General features: G+C 38.8%; 3 protein-coding genes and 3 non-coding genes across 8 annotated transcripts; 5 read left to right on the top strand and 1 right to left on the bottom strand.

Moving 5' to 3' along the window:
• Positions 1-278: 278 nt before the first annotated feature.
• Positions 279-3,402, top strand: crcp (calcitonin gene-related peptide-receptor component protein). The gene is made up of 6 exons (XM_076979821.1): positions 279-550; positions 1,328-1,364; positions 1,493-1,591; positions 1,834-1,928; positions 2,355-2,412; positions 2,922-3,402. Exons 1-6 carry the CDS (start codon positions 543-545, stop codon positions 3,063-3,065), a joined length of 441 nt encoding a protein of 146 aa, XP_076835936.1. The 5' UTR covers positions 279-542; the 3' UTR covers positions 3,066-3,402.
• A 612-nt stretch (positions 3,403-4,014) lies between these two features.
• On the top strand, positions 4,015-8,354 carry tpst1l (tyrosylprotein sulfotransferase 1, like). 2 transcript variants are annotated; one of them, XM_076980294.1, is made up of 5 exons: positions 4,015-4,093; positions 4,258-4,326; positions 5,352-6,466; positions 6,772-6,970; positions 8,144-8,354. In XM_076980294.1, exons 3-5 carry the CDS (start codon positions 5,634-5,636, stop codon positions 8,186-8,188), a joined length of 1,077 nt encoding a protein of 358 aa, XP_076836409.1. In that variant the 5' UTR covers positions 4,015-4,093; positions 4,258-4,326; positions 5,352-5,633; the 3' UTR covers positions 8,189-8,354. The 2 variants fall into 2 exon arrangements, with proteins under 2 accessions (XP_076836409.1, XP_076836408.1); XM_076980293.1 differs by having other exon boundaries at positions 4,030-4,118.
• A 398-nt stretch (positions 8,355-8,752) lies between these two features.
• Positions 8,753-8,824, bottom strand: trnaw-cca (transfer RNA tryptophan (anticodon CCA)). The gene has a single exon. It is a non-coding gene; the product is annotated as a tRNA-Trp (tRNA).
• Positions 8,825-9,018: 194 nt separating this feature from the next.
• trnae-cuc (transfer RNA glutamic acid (anticodon CUC)) lies at positions 9,019-9,090 on the top strand. Its single transcript has one exon. It is a non-coding gene; the product is annotated as a tRNA-Glu (tRNA).
• A 185-nt stretch (positions 9,091-9,275) lies between these two features.
• On the top strand, positions 9,276-14,452 carry LOC143481677 (polyunsaturated fatty acid lipoxygenase ALOX15B). Of its 2 annotated transcripts, none has more exons than XM_076979773.1 (15): positions 9,276-9,394; positions 9,945-10,112; positions 10,220-10,433; positions 10,572-10,653; positions 10,840-10,929; positions 11,098-11,213; positions 11,326-11,498; positions 11,686-11,829; positions 12,049-12,252; positions 12,482-12,568; positions 12,876-13,045; positions 13,155-13,276; positions 13,405-13,505; positions 13,599-13,769; positions 14,014-14,452. In XM_076979773.1, exons 2-15 carry the CDS (start codon positions 9,966-9,968, stop codon positions 14,191-14,193), a joined length of 2,001 nt encoding a protein of 666 aa, XP_076835888.1. In that variant the 5' UTR covers positions 9,276-9,394; positions 9,945-9,965; the 3' UTR covers positions 14,194-14,452. The 2 variants fall into 2 exon arrangements, with proteins under 2 accessions (XP_076835888.1, XP_076835887.1); XM_076979772.1 differs by having other exon boundaries at positions 9,340-9,389.
• Positions 14,453-14,603: 151 nt separating this feature from the next.
• trnad-guc (transfer RNA aspartic acid (anticodon GUC)) lies at positions 14,604-14,675 on the top strand. Its single transcript has one exon. It is a non-coding gene; the product is annotated as a tRNA-Asp (tRNA).
• Positions 14,676-15,816: the final 1,141 nt, after the last annotated feature.

Below are 15,816 nucleotides of genomic sequence, written 5' to 3'. Positions count from 1 at the left end.
CATGTTCAGTTGCACATGTTTAAAAGTTGTACCCCATTACTTTTATTTTGAAAAGACCTCTTACCGGCTAGCATGAACTCGTTGTTAATTCATACGTGTGATCTTTTCACATCTAAATGTGTCTTTATTGAAAGCCATTGTGTGGGATACATTCACAATATGTAGGAATTGCATAATGTGTATTTATCGCATACACTATCTGTTTATCTTTAAATAACGAGCCAATTCCTACGTGAATGTCTGGTTTATATAGAAGGCTGAGCCAACTTCTCCGTAGTGTCACCAGCATGATGACGTCATGCTGGTGAGACATTGTGAAGTAGCTAAATCACTACTGCTTCCGACAAGAAAACGCTGGTTGGATTAATGCAACAAATACACTGAATGAACTTCAATTAAACATCCTGATGAAACTACATAGTCATTAATAAAGTATTCGTATTTGTAAATAGTTTACTAGCTTACTGCTCTAGGAACGCACACGTTTGAGGAAACGTTTCTGCCCGACTTTATACAGGAGTGGGACCGTGAAGAAGGCAAGCATGGAAGTGTAAGCTTTTTTGTTGTATTAACAATAACACACTCAAAGGGAATCTGAAATGTATTTCTTATCCGTCTTTATGTAGAGCTTCTTGGTAACATTAGAGAGCTGACAATATGCTTTAAGAAGTAATTGAATAAGCTGCTAACTCAGGTCATTATGTGGGACTGCGTTAGGACACTTCATTAACTACACCTTGCTAGTACTGGGTTGGATTCCATTTGCTCCCTTGATTCTTCGTAGCATAGATCCAGCAAGATATTTTGGTGAATACTTTGCTGAAAAATTCAGGAAATGCTCCTCTTAGTGGCTAAAGGTCTCAGTTACACAGCAAAACACCCTTTTATACAGTTAATGAAAACTCCAAATGTACACTTTTAACTCATTGTATGCAGTACGATCAAATATATAATTTGTCCCACAATGGGATAAAATACGCTTTGAAATAAATCACCTTAACTGTGTAAACCGTGCATTTAAGGGGAAAAAGAGCCTTAAAGAGAGAAAAGCAGTCTCAGATCAGTGTTTAAAGACACTTATGTAATTTATGCAAAAATTAGGTTACAAAGAAAAATAATACAGTTATTACTTGATGCACTTGCAAATCAAGGTACTATGATATTTGACTTAAACTGTGGTAGCCAAGTACTAACTTTTAGAACATGTTCTTTCAGTTATTTTGAACTGGACTTAAATTGGTCATACATTAACACAACTTCATTAGCTACAGGTTAGAATATTAAATTTGCATGTTAACTGTAATAAACCTTCATGTCTATATTGCAGGAGGGATGCTAATGCTGCTATGCTCAGCAATTATGAGGTCAGTAATGTAAGACCTTTCAACTGACATATGCCTTCACTAATGTGATTTTCTATAAAATACAGTACAGTTTACCGTGTGTGTGTGTGTGTGTGTGTGTGTGTGCGCGCACATATTCACCATACTAGGTCTATCAGCTATTGGTGGAACTAAAAGAGAAGAGGAAAGAAAGTGTCAAAAACAAGCACAGCACTGGGCAGCAAAACCTGAACACAATAATGTATGAGGTTAGAGACACAGACCTACATGCAGTTACTTTTTGTTGTTCATGATTCTTTATAATTATAGTGTCTGTTTTATACTTCTCTATATGGTATAGTTACATCTGCAATGCTTGTCTCTAATATTTTCACAAGTTAAAATAAAGCATTTTTGTGACTCACAAGATGTAATGTGCAATGTTTGGAAAAATTACATGTTTCTGTTTTTGTCATTTATATTCTGACTTTGCCTCTGTCATTTCCCTCAGACTTTAAAGTATCTCTCCAAGACACCATGTATTCATCAAAGCCCTGAGACAGTGAAAGAGTTCCTAAGTGCAATGCTTCCTCATAAACTTACCAAGTGAGTACAACAGAAGTTCATGTTCTCAGCTTTGGGTCATTTCTGATTACACATTACTTTGTTTTTAATTGAATTTGTTGCTAAAAATCTCTAGGGGATTCTGTACTTGACTTGCATTCAACATACTTTAACAAACACAGCTGTTGTGGTCTGTGTTCACTTTGTTTCGCCAATTACACAGTATGGTTTGTCTAGCCTCTACTGACGAGCTTTGAAATTTCCACTTTGAGATATGCCACATGACCTGTTGTGGTTTTGCAGTCTTTACAAAAAAGTCAAACAAGTGTTATTTCATGTCACCACTGTATGAATCATATCAATGGTCCAAAATTTGTTTAGCCAGACTTGCTTATTATTCGTTAGCTATTGGCTCAAGTAAGCATGCTGCCTTATCTTCCTTTTTTTCCTTCTCTCCCTTTTTTATAGAGCTGAGAAGCTGCAGCTCCTAAACCACAGGCCACAGACGGCTGTCGAGATCCAACTGGTCAGACTTTGATAGTTTTCCATATTTTCTGTACTTTTTTAGAACTTGTTTCTGTCTCTTGTTCTCAGTGACCCAGAGTGGAATGGAGTGAAAGGTTCAAATGTAAAAAATTTTTGAAAGGACTTGAAAGGGGGCAGTCATGGCCTGGTGGTAGGGAACTGGTCTTGTGACCGGAGGGTCGTGGGTTCGATTCCCAGACCTAAGGCCATGACTGAGGTGCCCTTGAGCAAGGCACCTAACTCCAACTGCTCCCCGGGCGCCAGGCTAGGGCTGCCCACCGCTCTGGGCACGTGTGATCCACAGCCCCCTAGTAATCACTAGTGTGTGTGTGTGTGTGTGTGTGTGTGTGTGTGTGTGTGTGTGTGTGTGTGTGTGTTCTGACTGCACAGATGGGTTAAAAGCGGAGGACAAATTTCGATTGGGGTGTAAAAAATCACAATTGACAAAATATGGCACATTTACACATTTACATTTATTTTAAATAAATAAATTTTTTCCTTTCTGCAAAGATAGTAGAAGAGAGTGAAGAAAGGCTGACTGAAGAACAGATAGATGAGCTGATTCAGAAGGTCACACACATCATCCCTGGAGATCCCCAACAGGAAGGCAGTAGTTCTGCAGATGCTGAGATGGATGCAGGTGCAGACCAGTGATGAAACAATATGGAAATCTCTTAGACATAGCACCCTCTATTAGCCTTAAACCCTTTGTACATGGTCACATATTGTCTTGTATGCATAGGTCTTCGTTAACAGTGAACTAGACCATTTGTAGTGAGTCTTATTATAGACTGATTTTGATTACATTGCTGAAATTTTGTGTTGGCTTGTATATATTGAATATCCATTAATGAAACCTTTTACATCATGTAAACATTTTTGTGGTCAAGAAAATGTGTTTACTTTAAACTTATTTATTTTACTTACATCATTACAATGATTTTTTGGAAATGTATTTGACTGTTGAATTAAAAGGTAACTGTAAATGTGAGCATTCTATACTCCTATGGTTTTAATGGAATGGCAAAACTAATTTGTAATCTGGCCTTTTAAACTAGTTCAAGCCAAAAAAGGATATAATTTTGATACACTTCACCTCCTACATATTTGCTGTTTCTTTATTCCTTAGCTGCCTAAACTAAGTGAATTTACAATTTATCCATGCACTTCTGCAGAAAGCATCACTATTATTCATTTAAAAGTTAAACCGTGCACGATTTAAAACAGTTTGTGCGAGCTGTAATGCATGATTTGTGATTAATCGTTTCAAGTTTTCTATTGGTCCAGGGACAGTTTTTCTCCCATAAGTTATAATAACAGATTATATGATTTCAATTATTATAAATAATCATAAATTTTATGAGCTAAATTTATCTTGCAAATAATACTTTGGATTATATAAAAGTAATTATTTGATAAAATCTATAAAGTCAATAAAAACAGCCATTTATTCAACAGACTAACGTTAGACCTGCGGTGGCACGAAAGAAAAATATTAAACATCTATGGAACTGCATGCAGTGAACAGTCGGTCTGTGCAGGTCTTTGAAACAGCCAATAGGATACGACGGGAGTCGGGACATCGAAGTGTGATGACCAATCAAATCGTCCCTTTCTTGTGCAGCGATGTAGTCGTTAAGAAGTTCGGTGGTCGTTTAGTAGTTGTTAGCTAACTAGCAAACGTAGGTAACATTGCCCGTTAGTTAGGTAAGGGGGGAATAATGCGTCAGGAAACCATTCGCATCGGCTTGTAACGTTTGATCAACCCTTGTGGCAGTTTGCAAATGTGTCCAAATGAGCACTTTAGGTCACTGTTAACGCCTGTTTTTTATTTCGCCACCAACAGCGGAAACCGTAGTTCTGGTGTAAAGAGTGTAACGTCAGCTGCGTTTGTTGCGGATGCTTTTGAGGGACGGTAAGATGTGTTTGAATTATTATTAATCTATTATTAATCGCATCATTACGCCGCAGAATATGGCATAGTGTAATCTTACTCTAATGGTGTGATAGATATGGTAATAAAATTATTGTTTAAAAAATATAAATAAATAAATACAATTCTTGCCCAATACAGTTTGTACCAACACACTCGCCAGCTTCAGTTTTGATGGTCGTCACTGTGGCAGGTTTACAGACTGGTCTCATAACGACTCTTATAAAGACCGTCGTGGGGGTCACACCTCACGTTTTATTAGTTAAATGTGGTTTTTGTGTTTGTTCGTAACGCCAAAGACCTGTACGTCTGTATGTAAATATCTGCATACAGTTACCTATGGTGACTGCCAGCCAGAGCTAACGTCCTCATTTTCTGTTCCAACTAACCATACCAAAAAACCGCTGTGCATATTATATATTAACTATTTATTGAATGTTTGGTATTGCAAAGTAGCGTAATCCGTTGGTATGTTATGGATTATTTTACCTGTTGCTTTCTTGGAGACACATGTGCACTGATTCAGTAACGCTGACTCGCTAATTCGGTGGAATCATTTGGGAAGTGGGGGCTGATTTTGATTTTACCCAATTAACAAATTGACGTTGCATTCTCAATATTGCTATTAATTTAACCCAACCAATCATCTGTATAATATTTTTTATTGGTTATCAGCAGGGGCGAGGCTATGGTATTTTTAGTGGTGCTAGAGCACCACCGTGAAGTTGCTCAGCACCCCCTGGCTCAACACATTTTTTAAATATTATATTATGCAAAAACCTTGCTCTGTACCTGCGCAATACTTTGGTATTGTGCCTCTGTGAGCACTGGGGGCTGGGCACCCCTAAAGACCAGATCCTAAAATCGCCCCTGGTTATCAGAATATTTATCTTGGGCATCAGTAATAATATTGTGCTTGAATCTTTCTGTTGCAGTCAGTCAAATTTAAAATGTTTATAGTTCGATTTTTATTCTGCTTTCTTACTTTCTTCCTTCCTGTTTTCTAGAGACAATGGACTGATCAACAGCCAAAGGCTTGAGACAGCAAGCCTACATTAAACAATAAGCCTACAAGCAAGAATTAATTTTTTTTTTGTTTGTTTTTGCTCCCTTACTCCCACTTCTTTGCTTTATTTTTCATGTACAGTGGGTGTTTGTAATTCAGTAAAAATCCATAAACAAAAATTACTGAATGGGGGAAGGGCAATTTATTTAGAGACATAAGAAAGTAGCAAGCCTAAAACCTTGCACAACATAAATTTTTTTCAAAACAGGGTTTGTGTATTACCATGAGGAAGCAGACTTACAATGTATTATTGGCCTGTGTGGTCATCAGTGCCATCACTGTATTTTATCTCAGCATTAGTGCAATGGAATGCCCAAATTCTGGGGCAACCATTTGGAGTGTATGGACCGCCAACCAACACCTTAATAAAAACCTTAGTTACCCCCTGCACATTCCTCTGGAGTTCAGTAAAGGCACTCCTTTAATTTTTGTTGGTGGAGTACCTCGTAGTGGGACCACTCTGATGCGCGTCATGCTGGACGCCCACCCTGAGGTGCGTTGTGGAGAGGAGACTCGCGTTATTCCTCGTCTCTTGGCCATGCAGGCCACCTGGAGCCGCTCTTCCCGGGAGAGGGTTCGCTTGGACGAAGCTGGGGTCACAGAGGATGTGCTGGACTCTGCAGTCCGTGCTTTCTTGCTGGAGATAATCGTCGGCCACGGAGAGCCTGCCCCGCGGCTCTGTAACAAGGACCCTTTTGCTCTCAAGTCCCTGGCGTACCTCTCCAAACTCTTTCCACGTGCAAAATTTATCCTAATGCTTCGCGATGGCCGAGCCACAGTCCATTCTATGATATCACGCAAGGTTACCATCACAGGCTTTGACTTGACTAGTTACCGGGACTGCCTGGTGAAGTGGAACCGAGCTGTGGAGGTGATGTACGACCAGTGCCAGGGCGCATCAAAGGGCAGCTGTCTGCCTGTGCGCTATGAACAGCTGGTGCTGCATCCAGAGCAAGTGATGAGAGAGCTCCTCCAGTTCCTGGAGCTCCCCTGGGACTCGTCCGTGCTGCACCACGAGCAGCTCATTGGAAAATCCGGCGGCATATCTCTGTCCAAGTGAGTGAGAGATGTCGTAGAGCAGCGGTGCTCTGGCCCCTAGCTGTCAAGTACAAATGAAGTATTCTTCATTTTGTATTAACTTGCAAGAAGAAATGTATGTTATATTTGGATATGATTCTCTATCTTAGTATTATGAAATTGGTAATTTTTCAAACTGGCAGATTAAGGAAGGCATTTCCTTGGAAATTGATAGATTCATAGATTCATGCAAAGATGGTTCACACCATTAAAATGGTATGCATTTACTTGAACCTAGGTCTAAGATTGTGGAATGCAATTTAATTATTACACTTCTGATACAGGGTGGAACGGTCAACTGACCAAGTAATCAACCCAGTAAACATAGAAGCCCTGTCTAAATGGGTGGGCAAGATCCCAGATGATGTTGTGAAGGACATGGCTGACATTGCACCAATGCTCAGGCGCTTAGGTTATGACCCTCTGGCCAACCCTCCAGACTATGGCAAACCAGACCCCTTACCACTAAACAACACTAAACAGGTAAGAATAAGGAAATGTGTTTTAAAAGATGAGAGAAATCTCACCTTAGTTTCTAAGAGGATCATACTAATGAACTGTTCTAAGGTTAAAGAATAATTTCTTGTTAGGTTAATTTGAAAATGCTGTTCGTTTTTTAAAACTGCCACTTTTTCTGTTCCAATCTTTTAAATTGTTTAGCACCATAAGCTCTAGGTGAGAAATGTAGGCTATACAAACACACTTTCACAAGATTAAGATCTTTACTTTTAGCATGTAGGCTATAGGATCAGCACATTTCCATGAGGGCGGATAAAAATGGCAAAAGATTTCAAGCATACAAAAAAGACATGGTAGATGTAAATATTGATGTCCTTGTCCATTAATTATAATTAGTATAATTAATTAGTTGAAAAGCATGCCAAATTAAAATAACATAAAATAACAGAGTCATCAGAATGCCTATCTGTATATAATGCAAATAAATAAAGGATGGCAATAAGATTGTTTACTCAGAAAGATCATAATAATAATGCATGTTTCTGAAGTTTTGCCTTTATATAGTAATAGTAATCCTCTTTAAAATAAGTGAAAAATAACCTGTCAGCAGGTTTTAATAAAAACCTGATTAATCTAAAGGCTCAGGGAACATACTTGTAATTATTTGTATGGTATTAAACTAGAGTTGTAATAAACATTGAGCATTTCTTAATTAAACGACATGTATTACAAAACATAAATCAAATTGGATCACAAGTCCAAACTCGGGACAGTGTGGGCAGTCTGAATATATAGTCTTAATATTACACTGAAGATGCTTGTGTTATACTTCACTGTCAAAGACTTGCAACCCATTACACAACAATGAATGTCATGGTACAAGCTGGCAAAATTAGAATTGTACAGCCAAACGTACAAACTTGCCAGTGATTTTTCAAATGTAATGTTGTGGCACCAGAAAATCCTCTCTTATGGGTGGTAATGGAATAGTAGGTTTTAATGTCTAATTCTAGGTATTGTAATTAAAATGAATTGGTGATTTACTGGAATTTAAAATATTCAGTTCAGTTGTACTGATGGATGACGTGCGATGAAATGTAGAAGGGATCTCATTGGTACATATTGTTTTGATAAGAAACTGTTTTTACAGAGGAAGTGAATGCTCAAAATCTGACACCTCTTTTCTTGTCTTTTCAGCTTAAGGGAGCTAAAGGAAATGCAGATGAGTTTCATTCTAGTTAAATCAGGATGGAACATTTAAAGACCTGTTTCAACATTTCATGAACTGTTAATTGTACCTTTGAGATGGAGATCCTTGGACAAAGAAAGACTGGAATTTTGTTGGCTGAAGAAAACTTTACTTTGACAACTCTTGAAACTATGTTGTAAAAGTATATTTTAAAAAAATAAATATTTATTTTATTTTTGTGATTGCTGTTGTGTTCTTGTCTTAATTTGTGCTAATTGACTCTATTTGGCAACAGTATGATCAAAAAGAAACTACATTTGCATTAAAGCTTGTTTCAGTATCACTCCTACATTCTCCACTACTAAGGAGGTAATGCACCATTAGAGCTACTTTGGGTAATTTAAAAAAGTAGCAGTTCAGAATTTTAGATAATGTGGTTAAACATTCTCAATGGGCAGAATTACTGCTGTATTTGTAGCCTCTCTCTCTCTCAAATGTATTTTCAGTTGCACACGTTTTAATATACTATATAGTATCTCAGGAGTAATATAGCAAGACAAAAAGAAAAACAGAAAGTAAGACCGTATAATAATCAAACCATGTTTAATGAAAAGAATTGACCCCGACGTGATTTGAACACGCAACCTTCTGATCTGGAGTCAGACGCGCTACCGTTGCGCCACGAGGTCTGTGTCTGCTCCCATTCCTATGGATAATTCTATATAATTTCTTTTATTTATATATAGTTCGTTCTGATTTTTTTGTTGTATAGGTTTTAACCCAGGTGAGTGGTGTTGTATGACAAATCGACTCACCAATCTCAGGATCAAATTGCGTAATGATTATCTATGTTATCCTGGACTATCAAAGTGCGAGACACCAGTCCCTGGTGGTCTAGTGGTTAGGATTCGGCGCTCTCACCGCCGCGGCCCGGGTTCGATTCCCGGTCAGGGAACATACCTTTTCTGAGTTGTTTAGTTAAAAACGTGAACGACAACCGATACACCTCCACAGAGACATCTGTTCCGATCAAGGCAATCATTTTACACATATAATAATATACTGTGCAGAATCAAACTTGGTCGCCGGGCAACTTTTTGTGGGGCGTGTTCATGTTAAACTCGGCTAATTACGTGCCACGTTGACAGTGCCGCTTTATAAATATTAATAAACGTTCGCCTGGATATATAAACTTTCATTTGAAATATGTTTTGCGTGCCGCACGGTGACATTCTAGTTCGGGGATTTACAACAGTAAGGTAATTTACTATAATTTAGTTTCTGTTATCTGGTAGGATCTAACTAAAATATATAACAAATGTTTTACATTTTTTTATGTTCGCAACTAAAGAATTATGATTGAACATTCAATTGCTAAAGATTACATAACAGTACATTACATTAAGGTGTCTTTTCCTTTTTCACTTTTTAAAAAACGAGTACATGATGATATTTAAGCATCCACTTGTTACTGAAAGGAAATATAAACGGAAATTTTTTTAGAGGGTTTATTTTAATGTATTTTTAATGCATCGTGTTTCTTCTTGGTATAAAGACGCATATATACATTTGCAAGTCAAATATCGCCATCATTTGTGAGCGCCATATGCAAATTACGGATTTGTATGCTGTATTGTTTCAAAATGTGAAAATAAAGATTATGTAGTCTACAGATATTAACATGTGTCATTTGTCATATTCCTTTAGCCTTCATAAAACCCTCGTCAGAAGTCAGTACACGTAGTGCATGACAGTTCTTCATAAACATCAACTTGGTTATCCTAATTTGTATTATTTATGTGACTATAGAAATATCGACGGACAGATCAAATGGAGGGATTTCATGTGACAATCAGAACTTCTTTAGGACCGCTCTCAGGATCGTACGGCACCCTTTGGGTCTCACTCATTGGTTCTCGGTGTGAGTCTCTACCAGTGAAGGTTGTTCCAGATGGACAGTGTCTCTTACCTGGCTCGGTAAAGTCTTCATCTTGCTTTAAAAAATTTCTTAAATTCTTTAACACTGGTTTGAGATCAGACCACAGACCAAAAAAGCTTTTTCAATAGGCCTATGTGTCTTACAGACCTGCACTGTTGTGATCAAGCCTGATAAAGAGATAGGCTCTGTGGTTTTGGTGCGTTTACGGCTCGAGGCGCGGCCTGGCTTTCCTGATCTGGACTGGCACTGCGCAGACGTGCAGCTGAAACAGAGGTTTGACGCTGAGGAATTGGACCGGTTCCCCTGCCACAGGTGGATCAAGACGGCAGATGGTGATGTGGAGCTACGCAGTGACCGCGGTAAGCTGTCTGCAGTGTTGCTGCATCCAGTGTAAGGTCTCAACACTTACACAGAGTTGCAGAACAAGATTACGAGTGATATAAAAAAACTCAGCGATATGTAGACACAGTTTTGACATATTTGTTTTATCTCTTTAGTGTGCATGCTGAATTCAGAGAGACTGCAGATTCTTAGGGAGCACAGGGCCAGAGAGCTACAGACTAAACAGCAACACATCAGGTATTCCCTCAGACCAGTGGAGTTCTCAATTACTCTCATATTTAAATTCTTGGCCTTCGGTCTAGTGACGCTACTCCAAAATACATGTTTAAATTATTGCACTTCCAATGGTCAAACGACACTACTTTAGATTAAGAAAGGTCACCAGAGAAAATTGTGTTTTATGGGGTTGTTTTGCTTCGGTAGATGGAGCACATTTGTTGAAGGCGGCCCTCGTTGTATAGACATGACCATTATGAAATCCCTTGATCCTGACTTGTGCTACACCCGGCAAAGGTACTTAATTGAAGGCTATGTGTCAGTGCAGTTAGCATCTTTTCATTGTTTCCTATAATTCTAATGCTAGAGCGAGTGCTGCATCACTTTTATGAACAGTGTCTTTTATTTGACATTACATTTATTGTGACATTTTTTTATTAACTTGTGTTTCTCTCTGTCTCACAGCCCTGGCACCAACTCAAACTATCTCAGGGGCTTTACTGACCGAACTGAATCTTGGAGTAGCTGGGAGGAACTTGACATACTGTTTAGTCAAAATGGGAAAGATAATACAGTTGCTAGTAGGACCCACAGTCACTGTTATGCAGTACAAACAAATGTCATATGATTCCATTACACCTCTAGAATTATTTTCACTCTCTGTTAATTTTTTTTTCTCCTGCTCTTTTTTAGAGTATGTTAGGGCTCATTGGAAAGAGGACGCATTCTTTGGCTATCAGTGTCTTAATGGATGCAATCCTCTCCAGATCAAACAGATCCACAGTCTTCCACGTAACTTACCTGTCACCACTGAGATGGTCGTGGATTTCCTGCCAGAGGGTTCTTCCCTGGAGCAGGAAATGAAGGTGTGTGTGTGTGTGTGTGTGTGTGTGTGTGTGTATAAGAAACTGCCACAATATAGAGTATGACCCCAAAAATGTGCTATATGAAATATGATAAATTAAGCTTAACTGAATAGCAGATGTGTGTAAATTCCTTCGCAATTTAATTTGTTATTCTGTTTTAGTTCTATTAAATTTATGTTCACTATAGAAAGGGACAATGTTTCTCCTGGATTATGAGGTTCTTGATGACCTGCCTGGCAATGTTATCAATGGAAAACAGACATACCTTGCTAGTCCACTGTGCCTCCTGCACTACAACAACCACGAAGAGCTAAAGCCCATTGCAATACAGGTATGTAGAGTGTTCCTAGTCCTTCAGAAATATTTACAGAGACATTGGCTAAATGTTTTGAGGTTCCTGTAACAGACCGTCTGCATTTGCTAATGTTTACCAATGTTACTGTTACGTAGGCTACCAGTTGGCAGCACAGCAAATGTGAGCAAAATAAGATAGTGTTGATCTCTAATGATGTAATTGAATAAATCAGCATCCTGTATTTTCTTCTGCTAGCTCCAAAAGACTGCTGGACCACATAACCCAGTTTTCCTACCTTCTGACCCAGAACCTGACTGGCTCTTAGCAAAGATGTGGGTCCGTTGTGCAGATTTCCAGGTTCACCAGTTACACTCTCACTTCTTGCGCACTCACCTGATAGGAGAAGTGTGCTGCATCGCCACCCTCAGAAATCTACCAGAAATACACCCTCTACACCAGGTACACAAGAGCACAGAGCAAGGCCAAGTTGCAGCGCATACACGTATGGCGATTTAATTAACAATTATAAGCTCTGCAGATGAATGCAACTAAAAACAGACAAGGCTTGTCTTATAATAGTGATGCATTTCTCTTGTTTTTTTCTATAATTCTCGTTAGGAAGATTAAAGATGCAATGTCTTCTCACTATTTACATAAAGAGGCTAAACTGTACAACTGCTTTTTTCAGTTTCTGATGCCTCATATTAAGACATCTCTTCAGATCAATGTGCAGGCTCGGTCCTCTCTTTTGGCCCCTCAAGGTATATTTGACAAGGTAGGAATCCTTATTTTTCTGTAACACTATTAATTTCAACGTACCAGTGTGTGAATGTGTGATCATACCACACTAAGAGAAAAGTATAAACATTCAGACACTGTTGTTTAAATAAGAAGTAGAGCATTTGAGGAATGTAAGTACATTTAGGTATGTGTTATATGTCAAACATCTGCCAATGTGTGAAATAGAGCTAGAATTTTAGAACAGTCTATTCATATTTGGTACTTCCTTATCACGTTTCCTCTGAACTGTTTATGTGTTTACCAGCGAGTCACACCCCTCTGTTTCTACCTTTTCATTTCAGGCCATAGGCTGTGGTTTGGAGGCACTTCCTCATTTGCTTGCTCGAGGTACAGACCAACTGCGCTACACTTCACTGTGTGTCCCAGATGACCTGACGGAGAGAGGAATAGACACGATGGCCAATTGTTACTATGCACAGGATGCTCTGAGGGTGTGGAATGCCCTTCACAGGTGCTTCTAGCCTATTGATAACCCACCATAACCTTTATAGTGGTTTTGGTGTCGTATGGTATGGTGTGAGTCTATTCTTACTGAGTGTCTTATTGAGTGTTTGCTGCAGATTTGTGATGAGCTGGATGGATTTGTATTACAATGATGACCAGGAGGTCCTGCAGGACTCTGAGCTACAGAGCTGGATACAAGAGATCTTTACTGAGGGGTTGCTCAACTTCACGCACACAGGTTACACAATGAATCTAGAAGCATGAATCTCATGCTTCAGTCAGTTTCTGTAGGATATGACCTAATTTTTTAGGTTTACATTTCTAATGTATGCAGTTTTAAAGCCGTAAAATTGATTATTATTCTAGGTTTTCCACAGTCGTTTCAAACCAAGTCAGATTTGAGCAAGTTCATCACCATGGTGATCTTCTCTTGTTCAGGACTGCATGCAGCTGTCAACTTTTCTCAGGTGTGGTTTTGCAGTTTTCACATAACCGACAAATGAAAATTCTAACCGAGTTCTCATTTAACCTGCTTTAATTTAACAATCTGAAACATCCAGATGGATTTCGGCTTATGGATGCCAAACAGCCCGCCTGCCATGTTCCGCCCCCCTCCGAAAGTGAAAGGCTCAGTGACGGAAGAGAAGCTTCTGTCTTTCCTTCCAGACGTTAATGCCACCTGCAGTGTGCTCATCATTCTGTTGATGTTATCACAGCCCTCTGCAAACTATGTGAGTGCAGTCATCACTTTCCTGCTCTCAAGTATTTTGGGTTATGACGTTATACAGTTAGCAAAAAGTACTGAATGTAATTATTTGTATTTATCCAATGCAGTCAGTTGTTTTGGGGGGCTTCATATACTGAACAATAGACAGGATAATGACACACAACTCCCAGGACACAGTTCTGTTCATGAATTAAGGTGCTACTTCCAGAGGAGTCGTAATGTCTATGCTATTGCTGATCCTACTACAGGTGCCACTGTGCCAGTACGGTGAATGGTACTTCAGTACTGATGCCCCTTCTAGGCTCGTGGAGGCGGTCCAAAAAGACCTAAAAGATATAATTGAACACATCAGAAAGAGGAACCGCAAATTGGAGCTTCCTTACTGCTATCTGTCCCCAGATGCCATTGAAAACAGTGTGGCCATTTGAATACAATACTTCAGCTCCTTTCATTGTTAAGAAATACATTAACCATATATAGAATGGGTAAAAGGTTATTTTTGATTTAAGTTTTATTATTGAAACATAGTATCTATGACAGCCATAACAGTGACAACAAACATTTCCTTTAGTGTTATGTGATTAATTTCAAAGTACTATTATTTGCAATTATTTTCTAGCAACAAACCTACATCTTTCCAATACTTTGTTTCTGATTAATGATAATAAATAAAAACATTTTAATCTCCTTCTTTATGTTGCGTTCTATCAATGAGAACATATGTTGTGTCCACGTTTCTGCTTGTGTTAAGCACAGAGAGCAATGTTACCTAGCAAAAGTAAAATTAGGTGTAATAACAATCGTTTAGTATGATAAATATGTCACCTCTTGCAAGTACTCCTCGTTAGTATAGTGGTGAGTATCCCCGCCTGTCACGCGGGAGACCGGGGTTCGATTCCCCGACGGGGAGACAAGAATTTTTTCTAAAGATGTATAATGAAAAGGTTTTAAATTTAAAAATGCTTTTACTTGTAAGTATGAAATACTTCGCAGGCATTGCTAACACACTCCCATTTTCCAAGCACTTGGAGATTAGGTGAATTGGCCTTCATAATTCTTCAAATCAGTTGTTTGAACGATTGTGTGTCTGCATACCCAGTGGGTGTTGTCCTCTCCTCCCCTCTCTTCCTGCACATGGTTCAGTCCTCCAGGGGGCTGAGGCTTCCGGTGCACAGTACGCTTGGCACAACTGGCCGCATCTCGCCGGTGTGTGATAAGACGTAAAAGGTTTTTACCATGTTAATTGTAAATTGTATGTTGAAAGTGTACATTTTAATGTATATTAGTGTACATTTTAATTCAATCTAATTTAATTGAATGAAACAAATATGGACAGCTGTAAGGTGTAAGCTGTAAGGATGCATCGCCCATCTCCATTTCCAAGATTGTTACTGCTAGGTGTGATAAACCATAAATTGAATTACTAAAGTTAAGCAACTTTCTTAGAAGTAAGACACCTTTATCAAAGCTGGATTTCACTTGCCAGTTACAGGGTTGCCAACCTTTCAAGATCACTTGGAGTGAGATTTGAACCTGGAGGGGGTGGCGAACGTAAATTGTAACCGGGAGGGGTCTAAAATGGACACAAATTAATTATATCGCGATCGATCGATCACCAGTGGTTGGCGCCAGAGCGAACTAGTAACTCATTGAATCATAGATATGGATCAGAGGTAAATAAAAAATATTTTTTCCGGCGTGAGAAATCGGATGTGTGGCGTGTGAAGACAGTCAAATCAAATGCGTGTGTCTCACGCTCAATGCGTGAGAGTTGGCAACCCTGCAGTTGTGTGACACAGGCAAAGTATCCAGCACAAATAGAGACTAACGAAGCCAAGTTAATGTGTATGACTGAAAAATTGCATAAATGATTCTTCATTTGACTTCTAGAATCAGGGCACAGTTGCAAAAAGGACTTCTGTCCATTTTTCTGTTCTGAGAATGGCATAATGAGAATGATGACGCTATCTAGCTGAAACAAAAAACGTTAACTGTAATTATGAACTGGAATGTTTTTCAAGACATTTTCTTGCAGGAAATTCCCAAATAGG

Source organism: Brachyhypopomus gauderio, chromosome 18 (assembly GCF_052324685.1).
Source record: "Brachyhypopomus gauderio isolate BG-103 chromosome 18, BGAUD_0.2, whole genome shotgun sequence".
Classification (NCBI taxonomy): domain Eukaryota; kingdom Metazoa; phylum Chordata; class Actinopteri; order Gymnotiformes; family Hypopomidae; genus Brachyhypopomus; species Brachyhypopomus gauderio.
The sequence above is the reverse complement of the archived record's forward strand: the minus strand, read 5'-3'. Positions and strand labels throughout refer to the sequence as shown.